At 42.2% G+C, this 19,928-nt stretch overlaps 1 protein-coding gene across 1 annotated transcript in view; it reads right to left on the bottom strand.

The window, feature by feature from the left end:
* Nucleotides 1-19,736, bottom strand: part of PRPS2 (phosphoribosyl pyrophosphate synthetase 2) — a 37,154-nt gene extending 17,418 nt beyond the window's left edge. The window contains exons 1-2 of the mRNA XM_060233986.1: nt 19,453-19,736; nt 1,239-1,422 (exon numbers count right to left, since the gene is read on the bottom strand). Coding sequence (XP_060089969.1) covers nt 1,239-1,422; nt 19,453-19,574 — 306 coding nt within the window. The 5' untranslated portion in view covers nt 19,575-19,736. The remainder of the gene's footprint in view (nt 1-1,238; nt 1,423-19,452) is intronic.
* Nucleotides 19,737-19,928: the final 192 nt, after the last annotated feature.

Below are 19,928 nucleotides of genomic sequence, written 5' to 3'. Positions count from 1 at the left end.
GACCTAGCCAAGCTGAATCCCTCTGTAACTTCTGCTGTACTCCCAACTGTAGACGTTCGAGTTGTTTGTAAACTGTTAAAAGTTTCAGTCTTCCCACTGACATTTGTGGCCCCATTTTTCCTCCATAAATCCCAGAGAAGTAAAGAAGTGGGTGCTTTATACGCAGGGCTTTTTTTGAGCAGGAACACAGTTCCAACTGGTTTGGCATCGGAGTGTGTGGCCTAACATGCAAATGAGTTCCTGCTGGGCTTTTCCTACAAAAAAGCCCCTGTGTGAAACAATGACATTAGAGGGTGTGGGTTAATATGCAAACAGGTTCCTGCTAGGCTTTTTCTACAAAAAAAGTCCTGTTTATATGCAAGAAGCTTTCAAGGCAAGTAAAAAGTAGGTGTTTTGCTATTGCCTCCCTCTACAGAACCTTCTTTGGTGGTCTCTCATTCAAATACTGACCATGCTTAGCCTCCAAGGCTGGGCTATATGATGCCACTCCCCCACCACTGCTTTATATATCTGGCCAAATACATAATGCCACCATTATTCCATAACTATATGGAACAAGAAACTTGGGGGAAGTGGCATCCCCCCTCCTTTGCTTCCTTCCCTCTCTACCCTTTCTCTGTCAAAGTTCCACCCCCGCCTTCTTTGCCAATCCTTTCTCATCCCCCCTCCCATTTCTCCCCTCACCCCTGGTCATCAGGAGCTGTGTCATCCTTTGTGTACTCTGTGCAATTTTTTTTTTTAATTTTGGTAGAATTTAACCCCCTCAATGTGTTTTGTTTTAGTGTGGGATGAATCCACGGATTTAGATATCCAGAGATTGTCCCTTAAGAAACAGATATATAGATACAACCAACTTACATAAAAGACTCCTAACACATTTGCAGTTGCGACATAATGACACGAAAGCAGATCGATATTCCTTTTGGCATCTGCTTTTTGGAGAGGACACCTGACTGGCTAACCAAGGACATTGTTGATGGAGTTTGTGATACAATACTATGGAGTGCAGCCTTTCTTGTTTTCCATGAGTTGTGGGAGATCAGGGACGAAGCCATGCTTGTAGTTGGTAGCACTGAAATAATAAGAACTTGGAAGCACATCCCACCTATTTTAGTGAAATCAATTAAGAATCCTTAGGGGGCAACCTTAAAAGTCTAGCTTATTTATGAGCCTAAATACATTTCTCAATTTGCAAACATTATTCTACTTTGATAAACCGGTAACCGCACCTCACATACCTTGTCTTTCTTATCTTGCCTGGCATAAGGGAAACATGGGATGACTGCGGTGACACGTGAGGAAGATGCGATCTTGCAAGCATTAATCATGATGAGAAGCTCCATCAGATTGTCATTTATTTCGCCACAACCACTCTGGACAATGTACACATCTTCTCCTCTGACACTTTCACCAATCTCTACACTAGAAGAAAGAGACAAAACAATAACGGAATTAGTGTTTTCTAGGCTTAAACAGAGAACACATATTGTCTACTTCTTCAGGCATAGGACTGTGCCTAAATAATCATTTGCTACTCTGTTTTCACCAAAGCATCAGATAACCCTTCAGAATTTCATATCAAGAACAGTACAGATTTGCTGCAAAAGCCTGTTTGTTCAAGTTGAAAGACCACCCTACAAAAGGTTAACCTCCGAGAAAATGAGCCAAAATTTTATACATGTTAGACTAATTAAAAAGACTTCGAGTTGTAATGTCAGGATTCAATTTCCATTCATCCATGGAACTCATTGGATGTCCTTATGGTAATCACTGGCATGTATCCTACCACTCTACTGAGTCAAGTTCAAAGCCTTCTCCAACAAAGACTTTTCCTCCAACTCAAGGGCAGGGCTGTAGCCAGGAATTCTTTTTGAGGGGGAGGGTGTGCTGGCCACTAACTAACTTAAATTAAATCAAATCACCGGAGCAGGGAAGGGTGCCTGTCCCACTGTCTGAAAGCAGCCCTACTAGAGGTGGAACAGGAACAGAAGAGAGGCAGATGGCAATGTGTCCCTGGGAGGCTGGCAGCAACACCAAGGCCAAGCTGAATGATATTTCCACTGCCTGCCCCAGCCCTGGTGGAAAATCCCAAGTCCCACCGGCTGGGAGCCTCTCTTCACTGGGTGGGTCCCCTGCAGCTTGCATTGCTGCAATTGTCAGACACCACCCAGCAAGGGAGCTGTTACCGCCATGAAGCTCCCATTTTAGCCTTGTGTGCCTCCAGCCAGGTGCTGCTTGGTGGGCAGGCAGTCATGCCGGCTTGCCCCTGACCTTCATGCCACCACTGCCAGAGTTCAGAAGGAAGGAATCAAAGATTGTTAGTTGCACATGCTTCAGGATAGGGCAGACTGGCATGGCTACCCTGCCAAAATTCAGAGTTAAAGGAGGACTCTGGGGAGATTGGGATGGGGCACAGAAAATTCAACAGGGGACACCATCCCCATGTGCTCCCCTGCTGACTACAGCTTTGCTTAAGTGACTTTTTCCTCCAACAGAAGAGGCACAAGTTGAAGGAAGGCTCCTAAGATTGGTGCAATTTAGAAAAAATGGAAGTATAGAGGACCAAAACTGTTTTGAACTCCTTAGAGGAAGGACTGCATTAAAATAAGATAGATATTTGTTTTCATGTTTATTGGATTACTACCCATTTTAGGAGCTCCATCAATCTCTAAGGTATCTTACATGCTTGTCCATTAGAACTTTAGAGACCGATAAGATTTTCCAGGCATAAACTTCCAAGAGACAGAGCTTTGATTTTCAAAACATTATATCCTGAAAATTCTGTTGGTTTCTAAGATGTTTCTGGATTCTACTCCAGACCAACATGGTTATCCTCTGAAACTATCTTACCTTGTGGCATTCATGTGCTTTAACTGGCCTTGTTTATTACAAAATAAAGGCATTGGCTGCTTCTTGTTTGGAGAGGAGCTCTGTATTCCAGTATGACCATAACCCTTTTTCCCCTTCATGGCTTCTAAGAAACTGTCCTCGACCTTAAGCAAAATCATTGTCCTGGAGAAAGGACATTCTTTTGAGCACCACCAGCTCTGCTTCATCTCCTGTCAGAACTGACTGGATTATTCATTCACATTTGCTGAACAGACATAGCAGGCCCAGCCAACCACAGTATAGGTCAATGGAAGAGGGCAAGATCAGAACAGTAAATCCTGCAGAAATGCAGGAGGCAGCATCCTCTGAAAGCAGTTACAGAAACCTTCAAGTTATTTTATTTCTTGGACACACAACTACCTAAAAATGATTCCCAAGTGTAAAGAAGCCTGAACAGATGCCTCTATTCTTGATTCTCAGTGTGGGAGCCAGTGTTGTGTAGTGGCTAAGAGTTGCAGACTCTAATCTGGAGAACCAGATTTGATTCCCCACTCCTCCACATGAAGCCTGCTGGGTAATCTTGGGCCAGTCACAGTTCTCTCAGAACTCTCTCAGTCCCATCTACTGCATGAGGTATCTGTTCTAGGGAGAGAAAGGGAAAGGCAATTGTAAACCACTCTGAAACTCCTTAGGTCAGAAAAAAGTGGGGTATAAAAACCTACTTCTTTATCATCCACAAAACAAATTTCATGCTCACTTTCACATGTCAACTGATTAGTATCCACACTGTGAACTTTAAGTGAACCAGTGTCAAGCTAGGGATTCTTTATTCTCCCTCAAGTGTCAGTTTTGAGAACCTGCAAGCTCTTATCGATAGACACTGGTCCAACAAGCTGAAAACTGATTCTGAATTTGCAAATAAAAACATTAATTTGGTGTCATACATAGTACGGAACTCATCCCCTTCAATGAACTGGCAGCTCTGTGGGTCTCTCTCTCTCTTGTGCACTACAGGAAAAAAGTTACACTTGCCACCTTATTCCACTAATGTACTGTGGTAGGGGAGCAGCCATGGCTCATTGGCAGAACATCTGCTTTGCATACAGAAGATCCCAAGTTTCATCCCCAACACTTTGAGTTACAGCTCTCCACACAAGACCCTGGAGAGACTGCCAGACAGAGTAGGTAATACCAATCTTGTTAGATCCACGGTCTGACTCTCTGTTTGTGACGTTAAAACATGGTGGGGGGCACTGGTAACATTTTGCTTGCTGTATACAATTACGGGCAGACAAATCTTTAATTAATTTTACCATAGAAGCCAAGTTTTCTTATGATGTCATAAAATGAAGCATGAAAATCAAACACAGTTGTTGAAAAATTACTGAATTAAATCCACCATGCAAAAATCCAATGCAAAAATAAAAGGCAATGTACCAGAATTCTATAATGACCCAGTGGCTTTAATTCATATATACCAAGACAGTGTGTTGTAGTAGTTATAGGGCCAGAGTTTCACCCATTAAGTTCCAGTTGGTATTTGATCAGCCCGGGAAGTTTATTATGTGAGGTTAAACCTACCCCACCGGTTTGTTGTGAGAATAATATTGAGTACACAGAATCACATATGCTTTTTGTGCATAATTAAAAATGTATTCTCAAATGTGAATCAAACTGGCAAAAGGAAAAGGCCATAATTTAGCCAAAGTTAAGCACAAGAGTATAACTGATTTCAGTATGAAGCTATTAAGCACATGATTAACTCTTATTCTAAAATCTAGAGAATTCAAAAATGCTTAATGTTGGCTCAGTTGCATCAAAAAGTTGCATCAGCTAGCCTAGTACAGAACTTCACTTTAATCCAGAAGTATCAAGGACAACATTACTAATTAACCATGTGGGTCTCTCCCTTCTCTCCCCCCGCCTCAAGTTTAAACAATCTTTTGCAGCAATGGTGCAGATAAGATGCAATCAAATGAGGTCTTCCTCCAGCAGAACATCTCTGTTTGTTTTATGCAATTTATCAAACTCAGCCATTTGGAACTTTCAGTTCAGTAAATAAATGCCAGAAAGGCTCTTAGACCACAGTGAGGTAGCACTGGGGACATAATGGGCATTTAAGCTGTGGTTTCAAACTTCCCTCACTTTAAGTTTGTAAAATATAAAGTCTCCAGAAGCACCTTTAAGACTAACAATTTTTAGTGTAGCATAAGCTTTTGAGAAACACAGCTCTCTTCGTCAGATGAGATTTTAACATTTGTATTATTTTTAAAGTTGTACTATTATACAATAATATCAGGACTTTTTTTTTTAAAGCAGGAATGCACAAGAACACAGTTCTGGCAGGCTTGGAGTCAGGGGTGTGGCCTAGTATGCAAATGAGTTCATGCTGGGCTTTTTCTACAAAAAATCCCTGTGCAAAACAATGTCAGGGGCATGGCCTAATATGCAAATGAGTTCCTGCTGGGCTTTTTCTACAGAAGCTGTGAATAGTGTAGTACAATTTGTACTATTATACAATTTTAAAATTTGTACTATTATGCAAACCAATACTGCATAGCTAGTGGCAGACTCTGCCACAGAATTTCTGAAGCAAAGCGCTACAAAAGATAATTTATGTTCTGAATTGGGGGTCAGCATCATCTGCAGTAAGAGTAGAAATACCCTGTACACTAAGACATTATCTGCTTATACATTCTTACCAAAAAATGGGTAGCCCCCTCTGAACTGAATGTACTTGTTAACAAATGAGATTATTTCAGCTTGATTTATAGACACACAATCTCCAAAAGACAGCCTAAGTGTCACTGGTGAAAATGGCCTTAGCTTTTGACCCAAAGAAGCAGCTGATTTTAAGCCTGCTAACTTTTTATTCTTACCTTCTCTTCTTCGTTTTGAATTTGCATGTTTTTATACAGCACAACGAGTGGTAGAAGTGATGGTATAATCAGTCAAGCAAAGAACTCAAAAAAGTATTATGTTTGGAACTGCAGGTCAGTATTCTTTCAGCCACTTAGTCTGCCTGCTGTGACACGCTTAGAAAGCACTTCACTGAGAAAAAACATGTATGTATCTGCTTCTTCTTGGATTCCAGGCTGCACTGAGACTAAATATAGTTTGTTCCATTACAGCACTCATCTTCTTTTTTCTGGAACACCTTCAATTGCTGCAGCCTGAGAATGCTGGCAGGGTAATCAGAGAGATGCAAGCTACGACATGTATGCTCAACCACTGCCCAGCCTAGCTCATAACATTCAGAGGGGGAGGCTGTAAATTTCTCATTTTGAGATGCAGAAGGTCCTAGCCAAGACAGCTTTTAGTTCACTCCTAAAGAAACCCTCTCTGGAACAGGTTTGGTTTTTTTAGCAGGAATACACAGGAATGCAGTTCTGACTGGCTTAGTGTCAGGGTGTGTGGCCTAATATGCAAATGAGTTCCATAAAAAAAGCCCTGCTCTGGATCATATAAATCTATCTTCTATTGAGTATCACCATTTGTCTATCTATGTCACTACTGTGCATTCTGTCAGGCAGCAGAGCTACGGGGGCTCAGGCAGACATGCCATCACCTGCTGATCCTTTTAAGTGGAGATGCCAGGGACTGAACTTTCTGCATAAAAAGGAGATGCTCTCTCACTAGGCCATGGGCCCTCTCCTAATCATTGATGCAGGTAAAATAAGTCATATTTCAGTCTGACTTCAGGACTGTAGTTGCCTGTTTTAGGAGACAAACAAGTGACCAGGTGAGATCTTGTTGAATCTCCTAAATCTCTCTATGATTTTTCATGCTATCAACCACAATGTGCTTCTGGATCCTATGCAGCAGGGCTGACGGTTGAAAGTAATGTGTTGCAGTGATTCTCTATTTATACAGTTGGTCAACTTCAGAAAGTGCTGCTTTGGGGCTTTTAGCTTTCATTTTATAGGGTATTGTAGGGTTCCATTCCCCCCACCTTCATGCTATTGCATATCTACATGAAACATACAAGAAAGGTTATCTGGAGATTTGGGGTGATGTGTGATCAATATGCAGATTACAGCCAACTATATTTGTCTTTTTCATCTAATCCAAATGAGGAATTGGGTGTTCTGAATAAATGCCTGAATTCAGCAGCAGAATAGATGAGAAGTGAAACACTGAAGGTGAATCCAGACAAGATGGTGTGGGTGGGAAATATTGCTGGTAGGTAGTTTAATGGAACAATGAAGTCATGTCCATACAATTCTTGATTGGATTATACTGTCTCTTAAAACTATGGTTGACAGTTTGGGATGCTGTTAGATCCCACATTGCTTTGGTTTGCACAACTGGTGCCTGAAACTCAGTGTGCCTTTTATAAATTCCAGTTGGTACTCCAGCTGCAACTCTCCATGTAACAGATGGTTTTGTCACAGTAACATATCTATTAGTGACAACTAGGCTAGGGAGTTTGAATGCACTGAATGTGTATGTTCCTCTGAACAATTTTTGGAAACTTAAATTGGTTAAGGAAATGATGTCCAGTTTACAAACTGAACCTCATGATAGCAAATACATTTTTCATGCTCAAATGAGTCTTCACTCATTTACTGTTTCTGGGTCCAATACAAAGGGCTATTAGCATCCAATGTTCCCTCTAAGCTGAGTCTGTATGAGCTAGCTCAGTTTTTTAGCCTCTGGCTCACTCACAACTTTAATGCCAGTAACTCACAAAGTAGAATTTTTGCTGACAGGACTCCACAGCTTAGAGGAAGCATAGTAGCAATGCTAAGGCGCTAAATGGTCAGCAAGAGTATCTCAGCAGCTGAACTGTCCCATATGAACCTGTTCATCAGTTTAGATTATCACTGGAAAATCTTCTCCAGCTGTCCCTTCCTGCAGAAGTTAAACAGCAGCCATCTGCTAGACATAGACCCTACATTGTAGTTTACTGCAGTTTATGGAACTTCTTTTCCCAAGGGACATTCACATCTAGTGTCATTTTTAAGGCATCAGGCCAAGTCTATCACATATACCTCAAACTTTGGTGGTCTAAGTTTTCTATATTGTAATTATTCATGGTAATGGGAGTTTTTTTGAGTTTTGAATATCTATTGCAGATTTTTATATTAACATAGCTTTGTATTGTTTTACACTCTTTTTGCTTTTATGTGTTGTCACTGACAACTTGTCAGCCACCATTAATACAGGGTAACAAAACAACATTTGTGCTGATGGGAAGTGCTGTCAAGTCACAGCTGACTTATGCTACCTTGCAGGGTTTTCAAGGCAAGAGACATTCAGAGGTGGTTTGCCATTGTCTGCCTCTGTGTAGCGACCCTGAACTTCCAAGATCTGACAAAATCAGGTTAGCCTTGGACATCATTTTAAAACCAATAAGTCAATTTGATTAGCCACCACAAAGAAGCTGGTAGACTAAATGAGCACTGGTAGACTAAATATAGCAAGGTTCATATATTCTGAATTCCCTGGTGGACCATTTTGAGTTGTCTTACAGAAATGGCAGCTTTTAGTCTTGAAAGCAAAGTCATTCTAGACATACCAAAGAGGCATGATAGGGTGAAGAAAGGAAGTGATCTGAAGGTATCCGATGCTGGTCTGCTGCTGAAGCTAATAAAACTGATCCTATGAACTTCCAGTACAACAAACTTCTTGGACATCTCATATGAGACACTCAGAGGAAGAATAGGGCAAAACGGAGGCAAGTCAACAAGACTGGGAGGCAGATGAATTAGTTCTTAAAGACACACATAGGACTTGAAAATGATGACATCAGAACTCACAGCTGGGGTTCTATCCAACAGAATTCCATGAGCATCACCAGCACCACTGCTTCACCTCTCACCCCTAAAGCCAAGATTTGCTAACTCATGAAGTCATTGAAATCCAGCAACCATTTAATCTTTGTACTCTAGCATGCTCCCAAACTGTCTGTTCCTACTTTTTGGCAGCATGGTAAGCTACTGATAAGCAAGTGCCCTGATGCAGCAAGAAGAGATATTCTTGAAAACAGTTGCCTCTTCCAGTTGAAAAGTCTTTTTGAGAAGCTGAGACTGCAAATGCAGGGGACCAAGCAAAGTATCTGAAACAGCAACTATCATATTTTGGGGGTGGCTGGGAGGGAAGGAAATGCAGGAAGTTTCTACTTGTTGAACTGTGGCAGTTATTATTCGTGTTTAAATACTGTATAATAATTTATAATAATAATAAGTTTTTATTTATACCCCGCCCTCCCCGCCAAGGCAGGCTCAGGGCGGCTTACAAAGCATGATATAATATCATGATATAACATTAAACAGATAATAAAATCAGTAAGCAATGGCATAAATACAATATATAAATTAATATTAAAATTAATCTAAAAACAATACAATGGTGCTACAATTTAATTTAAGATTGAAGCATAAATTTGTAGTGAACCCAGCATGGCATTTTTTGTATGTGGCCTTGAACAGGTTACCTTGCTTTGTTAGATTAATCAGGTTACTATGAGAGCAACTGGCTGGCTTTCTCCCTTTCTCAATATCACATGATATAGCTTATGAACAGAACACAGCAGGTAGTTTACCAGCTTATATACCTTGTTAAGAACAAAGCCCACTTTGCTTCCCTAATTAAACTATGACATTGCTTTTCTAGCCCCTGAAGGGAGACAGATTAAATGGAAGACATTAAAACATTTTTCATGTGTCATCTCAATCTATCACTTTTATCAGAAAACTGGTTAGAGGGAAAACAAGCAAAATCAATGCAAAACCAAGAACTAGCAGGTGGAAATATTAAGCAATCTGTGCCAGTTATTCCTATAGTAACCATAGCAGTGAAGGTGAGGTGGGACCAAGGCTTAGAGGCAGAACATCTGCTTGGCATGCTGAGGGTTCCTGGTTCAGTTCAAAGAATCTCCAGGTAAAAGGACCAAATAGTAAGTTATGTGAAACCTGAGACCCTAGAGACCTGCTGCCAATCCGAGTAGACAGTACTGTACTTGACAGATCAAGGATCTGATTGAACATATGAAGCTGCCTTATATTGAATCAGACCCTTGGCCCATCAAAGTCAGTATTATCTTCTCAGACTGGCAGCGGCTCTCCAGTCTCAAGCTGAGGTTTTTCACACCTATTTGCCTGGACCCTTTTTTGGAGATGCCAGGGATTGAACCTGGGAACTTCTGCTTACCAAGCAGATGCTCTACCACTGAGCCACCGTCCCTCCCCAATTAAATAGAAAGCTTCATATCTTCTAAGCTAAATGACTACTTCAAAGAGTGATTCTCACTCTTCCATTTGGGAGCTCTAAGAAGCTCTTTTACTTGTCACATCTGGTTTTTTTGAAACTCTGAGAGATGGTGAAGGAAGTGGTGGGAGAAGACAGAAGAAACCAATGAGATGACTGCAAGTGAGTCAAGGCTAGAGTACTTGCAGCCCTATGGGCAGGTAAATAGGGTCCCTCTTAATATATCACCTTGATGGAGTATTTCCTCCTCTGAGGCTGTCAGTGCCCTAAATGCATGCAGAGGCACATGCACAAAAGGGAGACCTGTCTTCTCCTGTTTCACACTCTCCCTTACTGCCTCTTCTCTAGGCTAACTTAGCAGTGTTTTCAGGTGAGTATGCATGATAGTTTGAATCAGCAGAACAAAATCTGAATTCAGTGGCACCTTTAAAACCAACAAAATTTTATTCTGGGTATAAACTTTTGTGCGCACGCATACTTCTTCAGATATGTGTCTGAAGAAGTGTGCATACACCCAAAAGCTTATACCCAGAAAAAAACTCCATTGGTCTCAAACTTTGTTTAGTGTTGTTTTTGTTGTTGCTGGCTGAAGCCTAAAGCCTCAGGCTGATGGGGTTTGCTCACAAATTGTTAGGCTCAGTTTCCTGAACTCCAGCAAGCTTCATGCCATGATGACCTTCTTGCTTTCTGGGTACTGAATAAGCTGAATCCAGATCTTGCCTTACTCTTTCCCTCCTCCTTGCAGATTTGTTCCCAAGACTCATATCTTTTACTTGGCTGTGTTACCCTGCATGGATACACACTTATCCAAGTTTATCCTAAAGGAAGAGAACAAACTGAGCTCTTCTCTCTTTACAGCTACTCCTCACAAAACCAAGCCCTCCAAGTTAAGGATGTTCTTAAGGATCATGTTGGCCCTAGAATGCTTCAGGAGCAATTCTAAACAAGTAATTCCAATTTAATTTAATAGGGCTTACTTAGAGAAGTGAGCCCCCCCCACCCCCAAACTTGGGGTGCTGGTAGAAAAATATGTTTCTACCTCATTTCTTCCCAAGGATTTTTTTTAATTGAAAAACTGAGATATTTTAGGAAGCAATGGTAAAAGAACTCATATGGAATATTTAAACCCCAAAAATTGTTTAAATAAAATTTTAACACCCCCCCCCCAAAGAGTTTCTCCCCCACCCCCTGCAGTTTCAAAATACCTAAAAATGTTCTATCTCTAGGCTTGCTCCCAGGAGAGAGTTCTTAGGACTGCAGCCTTTGTGATGCATTACTTAAGAATGTCAACTAGTTGTCTTCTAGAACTTCTTTGCTTTCAAGAGCTGGGTGACAAGCACAAATTATGTAGGTAAATCTGGCTGTTTGTAAAGCTCATGCTTACAGGGGTGCCTATGATACTGTCCATAATCTACAACGTGTGTTCCAGGAGCCTTTACATGTGTGAGAGAAAAGTGGGGTGGTAAACTTATTTGGTCTACCCTTGCCTCCAGGAATGGTTATGTAAACAGTGCTGGATTAAACCCCGTGGAGGTCCCTAGGCAGTCATAATCTTGGGGGGCTCACAAATTTTTTCAGAGTTGAAGCACCTACCCTGCTGCTGCTGGTCCCCACTGTAGTCTGCGGGCACCTTCTCAAAAGCCCATTTGACAAAGCTGCGGGGGAGAAGCAGAGAGAGGCAAACTTGGCAACAACACCAGCAGCAGCTGCACCAGGCAAGTTGGGCAAAGAGCAGCTCAGCTGCTGGCTATCCGTGCAGGCTGGGACGGATACAAGCAGGGGGGAAACCGGGGTGGGGGGAGCCAGCCCGGGGCCCCTAAAAGTGTGGGGGCCCAAAGACAAGTGCCTACTTGGCCTAATTGTTAATTTGGCTCTGTATGTAAAGCCCGGCTGCTGGATGTTTTCTGCGCTATTAGCATTGTTTTACTATATGCTGCTGAGCTGTGGCAGACTTCTTTATGCTGAGCTGATACACACAGGGCAGCGGGGGAGGGGGGAAGAAACTAAAGTTTATGAAGCCATGCTTTTGAAGTGCATACTGAAGTAAGATTAAGGGATGACATTTGTTGTAGCTCTTGTGTTTACTGATCAACCCTACTGAATAACCCTGAGCACAATGCACAGAACATACAGTAGTTTATGGTGTATGTACTTCATTGTGAGCCACAAAGCGATCACCGTTGGCTTAGATGTTGCACTGGAGACATGGTGATACTGGTACAAAGTCACCAGCTTGTCAAATAGCTTCACTGCCATCATTTCCCTGCTGATACCACTTTGTGTCAGAAGGAGGCATGATTAGTGTATGTGCTATGGCCTAAGCCTGATCCATACACATTTACATACTTAGAAAATGTACAAGCTGCCTTTCCAGAAAACTTCACACACAAGAGAAAGTGGTGACAGAGACCCCAAGATGATAGAATGGGCTACATCAGACTACAGGAAGTGGGACACAGTTTTGAGTGCTCCCTGCAAACAGAAAAACACAGCTAGCAGAATAAGAAGGTCACCATGCAGTTCTAGTTTTCTATTTGTATGGAGATTATGGAAAACCAAGTTTGAAGGTGAACAACACAACCTGCAGTCTCAAGCAGTGCAACTCTGAGGGGTCTGCCACCCCTGCTTCCTTCATGCATGGATGAGGCTCAGGTAGACACAGTAAATTAACTACCACTACATAAGGGACAGTTCCATATAATAAGGATATAAAAAGATCCAGCAAAGCCTCTCCATTCATCACTAACACCTTTGCAATTAGAGGAATCCTCCTGGATTACAGTTGAACATGGTGCTGTTGAACAGAAGCCTCAATTCTTAGGCAAATCTCTTCTAAATAATGAAATAACAGTTTCATGTAAGTCTGGCCTTCTTGGTAGAAATTTCTACTAAACAGTACAAGCAATCAACCATACACAATTTTTCTTAATGAGCTATCAACACAGACATTAAGAAAGATCTGGTCAATGAGGTGTTCCTTTCCTTTTCTTGCATGTATATTATACTATGCTATTTGTCACTGTCTGTTAGCTTGTTGCACATAACAGAATGCATAATGATGTGAACTTCTGGAAGAGACTGAATAGCTAAGAAAACTGGACACACCGAGAGGCTGTTGACTTTGGGACTCGCCCCCTGAGCTGGTCCAACAGAAGAAGAGTTTGTTGACCCTCAGGTCACGACTTAGCAATGTACACAGGTACTGGCCTCAGGGACTGAAAGGGAGGGATCTGAGTTTCTTACTGGGAAAGGATTGCCAGTATTCTAATACTGAGACAAGTGGTTAATTGTTCACTTCTATTAATGTGTAATAGTGAACAACTCTTTGCAAACCCACTAACAGCATGACCACAAAAGCTGAACAAAGGCCTCTAGGGGTACTAATACAGAGGCTCATATTAATATTTTGCTCCTCATAAAGAGAAGTCAAAATGTCCTTTGAACAGCACAGACAATATCCTCTATAGAACATATTAGCTGCTCTACATACTCATTTTAATGTACATACACAGGACATTTTAAGAATATGCGGAAAAATGTAACATGTGTATATCCATTTTTGGTAAGGGTGGGATAGAAATCTAAAATAATAAATAAAATAAATAACATCAGGCATCACTCAGGTACACATGCTACTTGGTAGGCGGTAGGTCCTTGCCTCGTGCACATGTGATGATAAAACATGAATTTGCTGCCATGTAAAATGTGAAGCCACTGTAGCAGTCCCAGTGAACAGCAGAATAATAAGTATCTACAAGTAATGCTGCAATAAACATACAGCAGTGTAATAAAACACAATAAGAGAAAAACATTGAGAAATTTAAGAATTTTAAAGGAACAATGGCTGCCACTATAGCAATCCATCAGCCTAGATAATGCCACAAGTTAATATTTCCCATCAAACTAAGTTGGTGGCTGAAATTTTGAAAGAAGTTATGAAGTTAAACAAATGACAGCAAAGTAGTGGTTAGAGCAGGGGCAGAAACTGGCCCATCTAGGGCATTAATCCTTCCCATATGCATTTGGTGCTGAGGGAGAGAAGGTAGAATCTACTCAGGAGGGGGGAGCAGGTACACACAGTGAAGTGTGTGTGGTTGAAGATGTCAAGAAACAGAAAGGAAATTGCTAGGGTCAAGACTATGAGGCTGAAGTAAAATAGCATGGGGGTAATGGCAGTGAAAGAGGAGGTGTGGTGTTTTTCCTAACGCAGCTGAGTGAGGATTGGCAAAGCCATTATATGGAGAAGTAGAGCAGAGTGGCTGGTGCAGCCACCACTGCACCAAATGGTGGCCATGAGGGTAGTTGGCGAGAGCAAACATGAAGCAGCAGTTTGCTGGCGAATGGCTGGGGCAAGCAGGGGAGAGAGAGGGAAGAGGGCCAACACTTGTTTTGGGAGCCAACTGGGCTGTCTTGTGCATGCAACTCAGAGGAGAAAGACATCTCAGCCTTAGTAGCAAGTAGAAGAGTTAAGATAATAAGGAGTGCCGCTGTCACAGCTGCACATCTGAACAGCCAGGAGGCAGAGTGAGTGTCAGGGAGGGTGGGGTATGGAGACCACTTCTCCCCCACATCTGTTCTCAGCCCATGAAGAAAAAGGGTCATGGGAGGACAAAAAGCACCCCTTAGAGGTTTTGGAAACAGCCTCTATGTCAGGCCTTCCCCTCAGCCCTGTGGCTTTTGTGGCAAATGCATGAGATCTAGCAGTGGAGGAATATAAGAGAGCCAGGTTCAGATATCCCCCTCCTGAGTTCTCTGGGTTACCTAGGGCCAGTCACTCAGTCTGGCCTACCTCACAGGGTTGTTATTGGTGATGGGGAGTGGAGGGGAAAGTCTGATGTGCCTCTCTGAGATCCTCAGAGGTAGGATGGAGGAAGAGAGGAAACAAAGAGAGAAAGATGGTTTGTAGCTGTGCTTGGCTGCTGAGGTTGGACATATGGGAGGTGCTGATAAATGACCTTATTTACTGGCAAAGATGACCCATCTCCTATAAGCTCTCTCTCTCTCTCTCTCTCTAAACCCAATGGAATTGTAGGATACCTACCCTTGATGGTATCCTTTGGGAAAAAAACTAGTCTTGCATATGATTAAATACATTTATTGGTGCTTTTGTGGATTCCCCAATAAATCAATTACTTTCACTCCTACAAATAATTTGCTTTTGTTTGTAGTTTGAGTAAAAAAATGTTAATTAGATTTCCCTGTGTCATTTATAAAGTTAATATCTCTGGTACCTGACATACATTTTATGGCACGGCCCAAGAAAGTAACATATATATCAGAACTCATAACAAATGAGTTTGATACTTCTAAGTTAGAGTGTCATGTTTGGATATGCAAAACCCAAGTCCAGATTTCTGTACATTTGGGAAATCCATTGGACAGCTTTGGATGTTAGGCTCTCTCAGGCTTACTTATATCACAGGATTGTTGCAAGTCTAAAATGTCACTCTGAGCAACCAGGGGAAAAATTAGAAGCTATATATTTTCAATCATGAACTGAAAACAAAGAGAATGTTCAAGATCAAATAACAATGTGGTAGCAAACAAAAAAAAATCCTCATGTGACAGGTATTTAACAATGAGAATGAGATGCAATAGAAACTTCGGCAAATTAAAGTGTTAAAATGTTTTGGTAGAAGAAAGAAGCAAAAGCTAGCAAGCTTTGTAATGGAGACACCAAAAATGAGGGGGCGGGAAGCATACAGAAGTGCTCACAGAAGATACAGTTAACATCATGTTGCTTTAGCTGACCAGTGGACAGATAGAAAGATGATGATGATAACCCCCTCTTTCCTATTAACTGTCCTTTGACTACCTGGTTCCCCTACACAATAAAGGAAAGACACACTATAGAACAGGCTAGGCTTTGATCACCCAGGGTAACTAATCAAGATAGCTAACCTCTGGGCAGAGGTCATTTTGTAGAAAAATAGGTAGTAGAGCTCATCTAGGGATTCTTATGCAGCTGCAATACTATTCAATGGACAAGGAGGTGGAACTCTCAGAAGAAGGTGAAACTGTCAGAAAGGTTCAGGAGCTGTGCTCCTGTGAGCTCCCACTGAATCTGAGGCCTGCCTCTGGGTAACCTGCTCATTTTGCATGGTGTATGCCACAATACACATGCATTTGCTAATCAAGTGTCAGTAGCTATTTCAATTTAAAAGTTTTTTTTTAAAAAAAGCAATAAATACAATACAAAAATTCTGAGATCATGCAAAACAAGAAAGAGTCACATGACTGGAACCCATTAAAGTGATAGTGAGTGCTCACATTCTAAAAATTCAGAATCAGGAAAGCAAGTCCAGTAATGTGCATGCTCCTTCCTTAACTCTGTTCTTTTAGTTCTTCTTGGCTTTCACAGTCATCATCGTATCCCCTGGAGTCATCACTCTCATTGGTGATTTTTATGTTTAAAGAAACACCAGTAGCATTCGTCTTTTGTTTGCTCACGCCAAGTGCAGAGCTGATTAGTACATACTGTGCATGTTCACCCAGATCACATGCTGGAAAATTTAAGGACGCAGGAGCAAGTTAAGATGTTGAAGTACCATACGTCAATCTACGACAGCTGAAGGCTAAACTCTGGAGAGCTTATTCTTGATATTAATGAGGTTCAGCTCCAAGTATATATGCTTAGAATCAACACTGCAAGAATCCCAGGATCCCTAACATAAATCCAGTTTATAATGCTATATATTGTACAATGTAATGTACATGAAATATTTATTAATACTCACACAGAGGCTCTCAGCTTTAAGTGAGTAGCTTGTGGGCTGAACTCTTCCACTGGCTTCATTTCTTCTTTTTTATCACCAAGGTGCACACACTTTACATCAAAGAGGAGTAGAAACAAAGTTATCCCTAAAACAACATGTACAGGAGTATCCAATGTGCATTAAATCTAAAGTCAAGAGCAATGTACTTGTGTAAAAGGGACCTTTGACAGATGCAGCCTAAACAGATCTGGATTAACACTGTTTAGCATCTGACTTCTAATTGAGACACTACTTGAGGTAAATCACTCTGGTATCAGGGAAACTTTCTAAAAACAGTGCTTTGAGTGTTAACATTTAATCACTCCAAAACACACACACACTATACATTCTTAGATTCCACAGAAATTACACTGAAATCTACTAGCTATGCTGTATCCTTCTCCTTCCTCATATTCCCTCAACTCTTATAGGTTTTCTTGTGGAAGAGATATACCTGCAGTTGTTGTTCTGCATAATTATTATTACAAAAGGCGTCACCTTATCATCCTCCTCCCTTTTAAAGCCTATTGCTGGGTAAATGTCTTTGTACTGGGGTTTTAAACACCAGTATATCTGTCTGGTGTCTCTCAGAATCTTCAGAAAATAGTACAGATGGATCTGGAAAAGAACTCTGCTGCACATCATACATTGTGTGAAAGGCATCATCCAGTGAATCCCTGCAAAAATCTCAGTCTCAGCTATGTCACAGTCACATTTGGTAGCATTATTTGATAGAAGAATTTCATTTTCTCAGAAATTAATTACTACAATTTGAGCTCAAAGAAAACTAAGATACTCCCTTCAGCTCAATGATATAATGATGCTTGGATAACTCACAATGGAAGGCCTATGGAAGGTTAAAATTACCTGTTCTGTTTCCATATCAAAAAGACTCAATTTAGGGGAAGCGATATATAAACAGATTTCATTCTGGTTTTGAGCATGCTTAAGGGAAATTGAGGTAAAAGGCAAAGGAAAGGTCCCCTGTGCAAGCACCAGTCATTTCCGACTCTGGGGTGACATTGCTTTCACAACGGTTTCACGGCAGACTTTTTATGGGGTGGTTTGCCGTTGCCTTCCCCAGTCATCTACGCTTTCCCCCAGCAAGCTGGGTACTCATTTTACCAACCTCAGAAGGATGGAAGGCTGAGTCAACCCCGAGCTGGTAACCTGAAAACCCAGCTTCCACTGGGGATCGAACTCAGGTCATGAGCAGAGCTTAGGACTGCAGTACTGCAGCTTTAACACTCTGCGCCAGGAGGCTCTTCTTTTAGTAAAAGTACAAGAAGTAAAAGGACAAGACAACAAATTTGGCTTCTTAACCCATGAGCTTTGAACATCAATCATTCTGTGCTAGTCAACCAAAGCTGTGCCACAACCCTGCTTTTAGTATATACGGTATACTCAAGTACAAAAGCAAAGGCAGATGTACACATAACTGCAAAATAACTGGATAGGTTTTCCACACAGGGTGCTCCTCTACAGATACGAAAGGGATATTTCACTTCCTTTGCCACACATAAGGATATCCAGTCATCAAAAAGGACCCACAGGGATCATGTTGGTGGGATCTTGAGTTCAGTAGTACTTCTGGAGAACTTTTCTGTCCTACTCACAATCATAGTTATCAAAGTGGGGGAAAAGGGCACATATTTACCAGCTTTCAAACCATGCTTATAGCTGAAGCAAAGATTAGGAGATAAGTAGAACTGACTGGCATGGTAGAGTCTTTGGGTTTGTTAGTACACTGCCCGAAAGAAGAAATATTAGGAATTATGCATGTTTTGTATTAATGGCAAAGGGACAGCAATACAGGTAAATAAATACACAGAGCTGATAATGCTTCAATGTTTCCTGTATGCATGCAGCTCTTTTCAGTCACATCCAATGAAGTGGCCGCTAGCCTATAAAACCTTAAGTCACAGTTTTATATAATATACACACACGTGCATATGACAAACACAAGCCTTATTCAGACAGGCCCCACAGGAGATGGTATTGGCAGCCGCTGCTTGTCAAGTCCACTCACTAGCTGACAAATCCAGGTTTGCTCTTGTGTCATGTGTAGAACAGACTAAAACCCACAGAGGTGATGGTAGAATGCAACTTTCAGTAAGAACAAAAGGGCAAGCAATAGTGCTGGAGAACCTGAATTTCTGATTGCTAGTTTTGCTTTCAGGTTATTTTATAAGTCAAACAGGGTAATGTGTTTGAGCGTTACCACTGATTCCCTCGTGCAGAAATGAACCCTGTTAGTATTTAAGGTGCTAGTGGGCTCCTGTATCGTTTTAATTCCGATTAATTACTCCTCGACGCTTTCAGCCTGGCTTCCAGGCCCCACGCCGAGGACTTCAGCATTGGGACTCTTGAGGGTAGAGTCGGCTTCCCCGCTCCTTTTCCATATCTGCTTCCGAGGCCACCAAAGTCTAGACTACAGGAAGGAATAGCTCTCTGAGGTTTTCTAACAAGATGCACATAGGCAAAGGCACGTTCGACAGGCAGCCTCCCCGCTTCATCTCTACACCCCTCCCCCGGTTCCCCCTTCCCTGGTGCCCGACCGGGGCCTCTCTGCTTCTGGAAATACAATGAATGCGCTCCAACGGAGGAAGGGACATGTACCTGCTCCCCCCCCCCGCCCTGCCCGCACACAAATTACCTGGTCTCCTGGTTGCTGAATTTCTTCGTCACAACTTTCCCTAGATCCAGCCCCAGCCGATCGGCCACGCGCTGTGACAGATCCTGGTGCGAGCTGCCGCTGAACAGTACGATGTTGGGCATGGCTGGGCGCGCAGCAAGAAGAAGAGGTGGAAGGTCGAGTCGAGCCGGAGCTGGGGTTGGGGGCAACAGGCAGGGGGGGAAAAGAGCGAGGAGACGCGCGCCACGGCCAGGTCGAAGAAAGAGCGACTCCTCCCCTCAGCCCGCCTTCCATCTCCGCCCCCCGGGCTTTAGGGCAGAGGCACGGGAAAGGCAAGGGTTAGAGCCTGCGCCTCCGCTTCTTCCTGTTTTAGTTAAGGGATCCGCTTTGTGCAGTTAAGGGGATGAAATCCTAACGGGTTTGCCTGCTCTACACACGCTGGGGAATACGGAGGCGGAGAACTCCTATGAGTTCCACCACTGAAGACTCTGGGTGGT

Source organism: Heteronotia binoei, chromosome 3, assembly GCF_032191835.1.
Source record: "Heteronotia binoei isolate CCM8104 ecotype False Entrance Well chromosome 3, APGP_CSIRO_Hbin_v1, whole genome shotgun sequence".
NCBI lineage: Eukaryota > Metazoa > Chordata > Lepidosauria > Squamata > Gekkonidae > Heteronotia > Heteronotia binoei.
This window is presented reverse-complemented; position numbering and strand designations above follow the sequence as displayed.